The 12,000-nt window shown below is 36.1% G+C and overlaps 1 protein-coding gene across 1 annotated transcript; it reads right to left on the bottom strand.

Moving 5' to 3' along the window:
* Positions 1 to 2,571: 2,571 nt before the first annotated feature.
* LOC128219210 (scavenger receptor class F member 1-like) lies at positions 2,572 to 5,852 on the bottom strand. Its single transcript, XM_052927023.1, has 4 exons — positions 5,638 to 5,852; positions 5,075 to 5,226; positions 4,499 to 4,888; positions 2,572 to 2,708 (listed from the first exon to the last, which is right to left on the bottom strand). The coding sequence occupies exons 1-4, from the start codon at positions 5,850 to 5,852 to the stop codon at positions 2,572 to 2,574; spliced, it is 894 nt and encodes a 297-aa protein (XP_052782983.1).
* Positions 5,853 to 12,000: the final 6,148 nt, after the last annotated feature.

Genomic DNA, 12,000 nt, shown 5'->3' with positions numbered 1-12,000 from the left:
AAGCAGAAAATAGTATAGTCTTTTATTGGCTAAGATATATTTTCATATCTTCTATATCAAAAAAGTAACTCAGATATTTACATCACTCACTTGTTTGTTTAAATCGGTTGTGAACCGTATTGACCCATGTGGAAACCCCTTTGAAGTCATGTGGGATTTCACCCTGATATCGTAACACCTGTTTATTTATCGAACGCAGTTTTCAATAGTGCAACCCTCCTTAACTACGTGTAACAAAGAATACAGTATACAAAAATATTATTTTCGCCAATCTCACAGTCACATTGCCCAGTAATTGTTTCGCATTTTCGACATTGCATCCTTTGTTATATTGTTTTATACTTAAAGATCCCATATAGCCCACCTTACAATCACATTGCCCATATTTTTATTCGTAATTATCAGTTTTGCAACTCTTGTTACACCGTGTTATACATGAACGTCGCAAATAACTGTATTCATATTGCCCAGTTATCGCGTCACATGTATCAGTTTTGCAAGTTGTGTTGCATTTGTAAACTTTTGAAAAACAAAAATGGCGTGATTTACATTAAACTAGCCTACATATTGCGGCACATGTTTCAGTTTTGCTTTAAAAACTGCATATGTTGGGACATGGAGTATCCGAATATATTGAAATAATATATATTGCATAGGAGTAGTAGAAAGCGGTTATAGAATATTAAACACATGGTTAATCAGACAGGCCAAAACGCTGTCTTCTGAGACTACCAGAATATGTTTCCGTCCCTCTATCTGGCGAATAACTTCAAGATTACTGATAGGTTGAAATAAAACTTGGTAGTTCAAAACTACTGCTGGGATTGGAATAAAACTTGGTATTCAGATAAATGTCGGTTAGAGGAAGTGCAGTGCACAAGAACCGTAATCCTATCCTGCCTTTTTATCTCCAATTGACAATTTTGTCCGTCATTCCATTCGTCCGTCACACTCTTGTCCTTCAAAACCACTGATGAGATTAAAATAAAACAGAGATAGATGGCTATGACATGAAGTGCAGTGTACATTTCTTTAAAATAGGTCCTTGACCAGGTCATATCTTGGAAGGAACTAAAAGGATTAAAACAAAATTAGAAATATCGATGGCGACTACAGGAAGTCTAGTCCTATCTAGCATATTTAAGTTATCTCCCTTTTTCCCCTTAAACTGATATTTTTCGGTTATGGGTGCATGTATGAAAATATTCAAGAGATTCAAAAGAAACTTATTTCTTTCAAATACATTGCAATAAGAGGAAGTGCAGTGCCAAACAATCACACTCCTATAATTCATATTTATTTAGTTATCTCCACTTCACCAATTCTTCTTTTCATAATAGGTGCTTGGCGGGGCCATTTCCTGGTTATAAAATGTACTTAAGGGATGGGACTGTGTATATAGATGACAAAGACAACAAGTGCAGTGCAAACGAACCATAATCATGCCCTTCATATTGAGTTATTTCCACCTGATACGTTTCGAAATTTGGAATTTGTCCAGGCCATATCTTTGGATGTATTAAAGAGATTGAAATGAAACTTGAAAATTAAAAAGAAATCATTCAAGGGCCATAATTTGTATTTAGGGTTAAAATGGAGTAATGTTCCTTGTTGTAAGATAGTCGTCAATGATTCTGCGAAGTATTAATGCCCTGTATATATTTTTAATTCAAGTTCTCCTCTTAACCTGATATATTTTGAAAATATATGTGCAGAGGTACATATGTAACAAAGCGTTTGCATACAATTTTGATTTATACAGTGTTAAAAACATTGGTATGAAACTAAATCAGGCTGATTATTATTGCGAGCACAATATTAAAACATACACTTATAAATTCCTGTAGCAAGAATATGCCATAATTATTCTAGAGCACACAACTTTACAGGAATGCGTTTTTTATTCACGGACACATATTTATACAGTTGTATTACTGCAGTACATTGGTTTCACATTTCAGAACTTAAACTTGCTGGAAATGTGATTTGCATACTGACCTTAAACTAATCCGTAAATCAAACTGAATCAGAGTACGAATCTTAGCTAGTAGACAATGAACATACTACATCAGCGTGAGTGTGAAACTGTTACTGTAAGTTGTTCATTCAATAAGAGTGAGTTTCAATAACTGAAATATCTAAAGTAACATGCATCAACTGCCCGCAATGAATGAAATATGGGTTAAAAACTAAAACACACGCAGACAACACTTTCTGAAATACAGATATATCGTAAAATATTAGCAACAAAACAATCAGCAAATAACACAATGTTCAACTTCGAATGTAGGCACATTATGAAATTATAGAAACATATAAGTGTTACTTTAGATGATTCAAATTTTAAAAAATGCGAATGAACAACACAATGCGTTTACTCGAATATTTTTACGACATGGGATTTACATCACGTATTGTTTACTTAAATCACAATCACACTCTTCGGACATTTTCAGTGATGAAAACTGATCAGCCTCTCGACGAGAGACATACATAACAAACACGAAAACGAAACTAATCTCAAATGTCGTTACAGGTACATAAAGGTGTAAGGGAAGCCGATCTAGTTGTTCACGTATGATGAGTATCTACCCCTTGAACGATATCGTACAGTCCCACCTCCTCATCCCCGTCCCTCCGTTGCAGTCGTTCGTATCGGTCTTCCTGGTCGGTGTCGGGCGCGATCTCACTCGTCACAATGCTGGTTTCTGTGAACATATATGGTGCACAACTATTATATAAATTAATAGTTCATCACTATAAGTATTTCTGTAAAAATACATTACTCTGACAAAATAAAACAAAAAAAAATACTTATAAAAATATAAACTTTTTACCGCTTTTATACTTCGTTTCCCTTTTCCTGAAAGTACACGCAAACAAAACAAGTAATTAATTAGCATTCCCTGTAATTTGACGAGTCAATAGAGTAGTCTGAATTTGATACCTTTTGGTTGACACAATCTCACAGTTTCACAGTGCAAAATTGGATGGGGAAGGTAAAAAATAAAAACATTAGAAAAGGTCATGCTTTATGCAATTTTGAGAAATAGTCTTTTTCGGGGTTAAACAAGTATCATTTGCAGTATGTTTTGGGGTAAGAATGAGTAAACAGTTTTGTACGAATTAAGATTTTATCAGATTTTGGATAAAAAAGAATAAGCATTTTTTTAAGAAAAGTCGTCAATATGCCACAGGCTACATAGTTAACATTGTATTTGGGGTTCTTGATGATATATTTACATAATATAAGAAGTGTGTTCAATACAATAATAAAATGTAGTGGAATAAATTCATTTCCTGGTTTACTTACAATAATTCAATTATGTTTTCTTAAAATAGCTACAATTATCGCAGGACTGACTATTTTGACCAAAAAATGTATTTCTGAAAAAATCAAATGCATTTTAATTGGAAATCTGATACAATCCTATTTAAAAAATCCAATTTTTAAACCTTAAAACTTAATAAAAACATGAATCTTTTAAAGTGATTTGGTTTCCATTTTTTCATCTTATGTCATCCAAAAATGTATTTGGTAAAAAATGAAAGTGTTAAGTCGACGTAAGTAGATAGCATTTCTCCTCTATAGATAAGTACATCCATGTATTTTACCATGCTGTAATTCTTGATCTTGCCCACTTGCAAAGATAAAAAGTACCCTAATGTTAAACACCGCTCGTGTAGTTATCCCAACCCTCGCGGTGTTTGCGGAAACTCGGTAAACTCGTTTCCGCCAAAACTCCTACGCTCGGGTTGAGATGGACCAATCTACACAGGTGGCAATGGAAGATACTTATAATACATATTTTAAATGTTTTAAGAATAAGTAATCAATGGTTGATTGCTCGTCTAAATTTTACAGCTACATTCGGACATATATATTCTTGCTTCATAAATTTAACCTTATCTGTTACCTGGACAATAAGCTTTTCCACAACTTGTATATACCATTTGCATAACCTTACCTTTTTAGAATCCATACAATGACTATTGCACCGGTCATCAAAATAAATATCGACACAACTACACCTGAAACGACAGTCACCACCACGTCTTTCGGATTGGTGCTTGCACTATGAACAACTCCTATAGAAACATGGTTAAACGAATTATGAGTTGAAATAAGACGTATGCAATTAATAGTTTGCGTTGTTGTATATACAAATACTGAATATTATACTAAACACATTAATGAACCTGTACATTATTTAAATATACACGTTATGAAAATAAATGAATTTCTTAAGAAACAAAGTTGTGAGATAAAACAAATGAAGAGTTGACATTCGCACCTAATCCATGTTTTGGCACTTGCAGACAATTGAATAAGTTTTAATTTCTCCTGAAAGTAGATTAACCTTTAGCCAATTATATGTGTATTTGTCTGTGTCATTGATCTTATTCAACAGTGTTCATTCACCACCCTGAGAATTTTGTTATTATACAGAGGAGAACGTAGTTTGTGCTTCAATTATATAACAGTTGACCAACCTACCTGGCAAACAACGATCCCCATGAAACCCCTCCCAACATTTGACACAACGTCCTGTTTCCTTGTCACAATCCGACAAAGAACATCCAATCGGGCATGAGTTATTACAAGTTTTGCCAAAATAGCCTGGAATACACTTTAGGCATGCAAATTGTGAGGAACAAGACACACAGTGTTCAAAACACTCATTTTCGCAAAATTCGCCATAGAAACGGTTTTGACATAAACAACGCCCTGTCTCCTGTTCACATTCACCATTGATGCAACCATTTGCGCAATGTTCTTCACAGGCCTTTCCATAAAAACCGGCTTTACATTTGGTACAACTACTTTCTCTTAAGCATATGGAGCAATGCGAGTTACAGCGGTCTAAGCAAGTGGCACCAAAATATCCTGGAAAGCAATCACAGACTCCCGTTAACTTCTCACAAGTTATATTTTCACAGCCGGAACTACATTTGTTTTCGCATAATCCGCCAAAGTAACCGGGTTGGCAATCGCACTCTCCCGTTAACTTCTGACAAGTTATGTTTTCACAACCGGAACTACATTTGTTTTTGCATAATCCGCCAAAGTAACCGGGTTGGCAATCACATCGTCCCGTTAACTTCTCACATTCTGTATATTCACAATTTGAACTACATCGCGTTTCACATAATTCCCCAAAGTACCCTGATATGCAATCACACTCTCCCGTTAATTTATCACAAGTCATATTTTCACAACCGGACCTGCATGTGTTTTCACATAATTCCCCAAAGTAACCGGGTTTGCAATCACACTCTCCAGATAATTTATCACAAGTCATATTTTCACAACCGGAACTACACGTGTTTTCACATAGTTCCCCAAAGTAACCGGGTTGGCAATCACACTCTCCAGATATTCCATTGCAGATTCCATCAATGCAATGTACATTACATCTGTTTATACATGGAGTTTCCGAATGCCCCCAATAACCAGGTTTACATTCACAATGTCCAGATAACATGTCACAGGTTCTATTTTGACAACCAATGGTACACCTTCTAGTGCAAGATGCTCCCCAATGTCCTGGTTTACATTCCCTACAACTGTCGCGATGTGTGACACAAGTAGCACATCTATAATCACATGTTGAGGTACATCGACTCCCCCAGTACCCATCTTTACAATGACAATGAGCTGTACTTGCATTACATTTACCATCAAGACAACCAGATGCACACACAGACGTGCATCGAACCCCAAAGAAACCGTCATTACAATCACAATATCCTGAATGTTGTATGCATGTGCCTCCAGAACAGTTTCCGCACTGACGGTGACATTGAGAACCCCAGTACCCGACTTTACAGTCACAGTCACCAGTTGCCATATTGCATGCATTAGAACATCCTTCAAAACATTGGTCATAACATTTACCATCTAATAGAAAATGACCCTCGAAGCATTCCCTACAGCGGTTGACATTAGATATATAACATGTCTTACAACGGTCGGAGCAGTCATGACACATTTTTCGGTAGGAGACTGTCCCATCGGGGCAGGAAGTGCAATAGCCGTCGTCCATCCTGCAGGACCCTGGACAGGTTGTATTTGCACTGCAGTTGTTGATGCACTGTGACCCCCACAAGCCATCCATGCAGGAGTCGCAGTGGGTCGGGTCGGTACATGTTGCGCAGTTTTCATTGTCACACTGTCCAATGCCTTGAATTTGTAAAAAAAGTATGGTAAGATAATTACGTTATCTATAGTATTCTCCTACTGTCTGTACTATCACACCTTTCGATTTATCAAGGAACTAAAACTTCATGCAAATTCAAAATTTAGAGTTATGATTTGATACTTTGTCTGATAATGTACGTCTATGAATCTGTAGGTCATTTATAAAAGACAGCAAGCATCTTTTTTTTTTTTTTAAACTATATATAATGGATACCTATACCTTAATATATAAAGTATAACAAAAATCAAATTCAAATCGGCGAATTCAATTTCGGCTACGACAAGTTAAGAAGTATGGAGGCTATTCGTTGCCAAAAGTCCAGACGTGTATGCGTGTGTTTTATGTGTCACAGTTTGTAACATTGATGATTAACCAATGCACATTTTACAAACGCCAACGCATCGTTTGTATGTTTACATTTCACACTGTACATATTTATTTTTCATTGTGCCGATTGGAGTTTTATTCTCGTTGCATATATTTAACAGAAGATTAAGTCGTGTTTATAGAGTTGTTTATGGTAAACACTCGTCATTCTGTAAACTTACAAGCCGAATTTTACTATGCGGTTTGTAGAAGACAGATTTCAGTTCGTAGTTCTACGAAGAACATTGTATAGAGGGCTAGCTACGCCCCTGGAAACGCGTTTCTAAACGAAGGATTAGGTAAGTCTAACAGAGTTCGGTAGTAACAGTTAATTTGTAACAATCATATAGATGCGATTTCATTTATTGCTAATAAACAAAATTACTTGCGGCTAACTTTTAATACCCAAACCACACACAACAGTCCGGACTTTTTTCACATTTAGGTAAAGCGGCCCTTGCCCATTAGAAGCAGGAAAAATCGCGCGTTATTTTCTCATATATGGAAAAAAAGGATCTCTATATCTCTATTTATTCATATTCTTGACATCCCCTACTTGACTGTTTATGCCTATGGTTCACAGTCAGGTGCTAGTCATTCCAAAATGCCGTCCAGGCGAGGACGGCATTTAAGAATGACAAAGTCAAGGGCGTACCTGAAGGAAGCATTTTGAACTTTATGCCTATATGCTTGAGTAAGGTTTTGTCATTTAAAGAAATTTCATTAGTTTATTCTTAATATATCAAATTGTGCGGGGGCCGGCGAGGTGTCCCGCTTTTAAGAACATAACAAAAAAGTTTTTCACATATCAATTCGAGCATTTTTGACGCCAGCTGTCTTTGAAATTATGTAAACAAACAACCCTATATACACATGTATGTTCACTGCCTTAGCATCATTTTAGATTTTGAATTTTGAGCTCTTGTCATTTCTAGGAGCTAATACTGATGTATATATACGGGCGTGCTGGTGTATGGCTAGGTAATTCGTAACTGGGGGTACACGTGGGTTGAAGCGCTGTTCTTCTTCTGGAAGAGCAGTCCATGTTCCACTCATAAATAAAATGAATAAAACAATTTCTTGCTTGGGGGAATTCTAAGGAGAAAGACTATGCTCATTGTCCGATGGCCTTTAATAAGTCCCATTTACATAATTAAAAAAAATGACAGTGGCACTACAAATTCCAGCTCAGATACACCCAACTGTCATTGACTGAATGATATGGTGACATATAACCCATTCAGGAACATTGATCTTCAAAATAAAATAAAAAAAAATGAAGTTTTTATTGTGAAATAAAGAGATAGTGCTCCGACTGGGATTCGAACCAGAGCCAAAGATGTTATCTCCCTGGCGAGATTTTACGGAATTAAACGAAATTAAATCCGATTCGTTAGTTCCGCCCATTCACCTTCATTTTTTTCGTGACATTTACCATATAAGGTATAGGCGAAATCGTCTATCCTTGTATTTCTGAATTTGTCAATTGACTTTTGTAAACCTGGACTTGTAGGTCTGCAAGTGTTTATTTTACGAATGCGAGTGTCGACTGTATGATTGCAGTTTTACATATGCATGATTCGACTTTCTAAATTACATTATCAAATTGTTAAAAGCAAATTATACGATCGATGTTTTATTGAGTTTATACAGTTTAAATCTGGCAACTATGCATTTTGTTTTTTATAATGACAAATGTAAAATCAGTACGGAAAAACTGATGTATAGAAATAACAAATAGCACGTCTACATTGACAAATGTAAGAGACATTGAGTACGATTAAGAAGCACATTTTGGGAATTAACACGTCTGGACTTTTGGCAACGAATAGCCTCCATGAAGAAGTAGAGTTTGAATTTTGGAATCATGATCTCTTTATAGATGTTTTTGGTACTATAGAATATATTTTATGTAGCACTTCAAGTCTAAAAATAGAACAAGATATTCCGTAAGAATTCAAACTAATCATCAAATGTTTTATTCGCTGTCTTTTACAATTTGCTTTCAACTGTATCTCTGATTATGTTATTCAATGTACATTACAAGCCATTGAGCACTAATTTTTATTCTTATTAGGTTCAACTGAGTTCTTGTGCTTGGCGGCGTTTTCATTTGATGTATATATATACACATTTACTGAATTCAATAATTTATAGCTAGTCTCAGTAATTCACAAGGAACAGGGCCCCGTTTTAATTAGATGTCTTAGTCGTTAACCTTACGCTGCTTTATAATGCTCGGGGAAACCGGAGAATATACACGATGATTCCTTTAACGGTATTTTTTTTATTGAAACGCAGTTAACGCATTATACAGGGTTACACCTGGAAATTTACGGTTTTAAGCCTTACGACCTGTATTAAAACGGGACCCAACACCATTTGTTTGCCTGTACATTTATTTTCGAGTTAAAAAGCCAGACATGAACCACTTTATTGTTTTGATATTTGTTTTAGTTTTGCTTTTTCACACACTATTTTTATAGTTTCACAGCTTCTTGTAAGAAATTATTTTTTTCCAAAATATTAAGAAAAGCACGAATAGATTTAAAACAATGAAACGAAATATATTTCAGTAGCATATTTCAATAACTTTAGACCGAAAGCAATTGCAAGTAGACAATAATGGTTCTTGCTGTCGGCTTCCGACGATTTAGCAAAGGAAAGTGCATTTCATACCAAGTTAATACAAATGACACACTTAACATGCAGGTCAGTATTGTTTGTATTACCAATGTGGATTTATTTTGGTTCCACTCGTATACTAAATATGAAAAAGACTTATAAAACAATTTTGTACTTACCGGGTTGCGAATCACACACTCCCGTTAATTTCTCACAAGTTCTATGTTCACAACCGGAACTACATCTGTTTTCACATAATTCCCCAAAGTAACCGGGTTTGCAATCACACTCTCCAGATAATTTATCACAAGTCATATTTTCACAACCGGAACTACACGTGTTTTCACATAATTCCCCAAAGTAACCGGGTTGGCAATCACACTCTCCAGATATTCCATTGCAGATTCCATCAATGCAATGTACATTACATCTGTTTATACATGGAGTTTCCGAAGGCCCCCAATAACCAGGTTTACATTCACAATGTCCAGATAACATGTCACAGGTTCTATTTTGACAACCAGTGGTACACCTTCCAGTGCAAGATGTTCCCCAATATCCTTGTTTACATGCACTACAGTTGTCGTGACGTGTCACACAAGTAGCACATCTATAATCACATGTTGAGGTACATCGGCTTCCCCAGTACCCATCTTTACACTGACATTGAGCTGTACTTGCATTACATTTACCATCAAGACAACCAGACGCACAAACAGACATGCATCGGACCCCATAGAAACCGTCATTACAATCACAATATCCTGACGATTGATCACATGTCCCTCCTGAACAGTTTCCGCACTGACGGTGACATTGAGTACCCCAGTACCCGTTTTTACAGTCACAGTCACCAGTTGCCATATTGCATGCATTAGAACATCCTTCAAAACATTGGTCATAACATTTATAATCTAATTGAAAGTAATTATCGTAACAAATAGGACAGTGTATTAAGTAAGTGACAGCATAGCAAGATTTACAGCCGCTGATGCAGTTATGACACATTTTTCGATAGGCAACGGTTCCGTCGGGGCTGGAGGTACAATAGCCGTCATCTATCCTGCAGGACCCTGGACAGGTTGTATTTGCGCTGCAGTTGTTGATGCACTGTGACCCCCACCAGCCATCCATGCAGGAGTCGCAGTGTGTCGGGTCGGTACATGATGCGCAGTTTTCATTATCACACCGTCCATGGCCTTAAATTTGGAAAAAGTATGGTAAGAAAGTACATTATTTTAGTGTTAAATAAATGTCTGTCCAATCACACCCTTTTAATATACCAAGAAACAGCTATTTAAATCACATTTAACATTTAGACTAATGATATGATACTGTGTCTGCTAAAGTACGTCTATGTACCTGTCCGTAATTTGTATTATTATTAGGTTTACAGAAGCGTTTGTGTTTGGCTTCCTTTGCGGAACTTATCTAAATATGTATATATTTATAGATATATATCTATATATAAACATTTACTGAATTCAATAATTTAAAGATAGTCTAAGGAATTCACAAGTACCAGGGCTTAGTTTCCATAGGATATCTAAGTCGTTAACCGTTCGCTGCTTAAGAGTACTCGGGGACACCGCAGAATATATACGATGATTCCTCAAACAGTATTTTTTATTGAAACGCAGTTAACGTAACATACAGTGTTACACCAGGAAATTTACGATTTTAAGTCTTACGACCTTAATTTAAACATGACCCAACACCATTTATTTGCCTGTTCATTTCCTTTCGCGTTAAAAAGCCAAACATGAACCACTTTATTGTTTTGATATTTGTTTTGCTTTATCACACACTTTTTATATAGTTTCACAGCTTCCTGTAAGAAAAATGTATTTTTCCAAAATATCAAGAAAAGTACGAATTGATTTAAAACAATGAAACGAAACATATTTCAGTAGCATATTTAAATAACTTTAGACCGAAAGCAATTGCAAGAAGACAACAATGGGTCTTGCTCTCTGCTTTCGAAGAGTCAGCAAATAAAAGTGCATTACATGCCCAGTTAAAAAAAATGACACACTTAACATGCAGGTGAATATTGTTTGTGTTACCAATGTGGTTTTCATTCGGTTCTACTCATATACTTAATATAAAAAAAAACACTTATAAAATAATTTTGTACTTACCGGGTTGCGAATCACACACTCCAGTAAATTTATCACAAGTCATATGTTCACAACCGGAACTACATCTGTTTTCACATAATTCCCCATAGTAACCGGGTTTGCAATCACACTTTCCCGTTAATTCATCACAAGTTATATTTTCACAACCAAAACTACATATGTTTTCACATAATTCCCCAAAGTAAGCGCGTTGGCAATCACACTCTCCAGATATTCCATTGCAGATTCCATCAATGCAATGTACATTACATCTGTTTATACATGGAGTTTCCGAAGGCCCCCAATACTCAGGTTTACATTCACAATGTCCAGATAACATGTCACAGGTTCTATTTTGACAACCAGTGGTACAACTTCTCCTGCAAGATGTTCCTCAATATCCTTGTTTACATGCACTACAGTTGTCGCGACGTGTCACACAAGTACCACATCTATAATCACATGTTGAGGTACATCGGCTTCCCCAGTACCCATCTTTACAATGACAATGAGCTGTACTTGCATTACATTTACCATCAAGACAACCAGATGAACACACAGACGTGCATCGGACCCCATAGAAACCGTCATTACAATCACAATATCCTGAGTGTTGAATGCATGTGCCTCCAGAACAGTTTCCGCACTGACGGTGACATTGAGAACCCCAGTACCCGACTTTACAG

Source organism: Mya arenaria, chromosome 15 (assembly GCF_026914265.1).
Source record: "Mya arenaria isolate MELC-2E11 chromosome 15, ASM2691426v1".
NCBI lineage: Eukaryota > Metazoa > Mollusca > Bivalvia > Myida > Myidae > Mya > Mya arenaria.
This window is presented reverse-complemented; position numbering and strand designations above follow the sequence as displayed.

Bases quoted from the DNA above. Each gene is read 5' to 3' on its own strand.
- LOC128219210 (XM_052927023.1), bottom strand. From the start codon at position 5,852: ATGGCAACTGGTGACTGTGACTGTAAAGTCGGGTACTGGGGTTCTCAA. The intron at 4,889-5,074 runs GTTACTTTGGCG...ATTGCTTTCCAG, and splicing joins ACGATGTGATTGCCAACCCG to GATATTTTGGTGCCACTTGC. The intron at 2,709-4,498 runs GTAGGTTGGTCA...ATATGTTCACAG, and splicing joins TGGGGATCGTTGTTTGCCAG to AAACCAGCATTGTGACGAGT.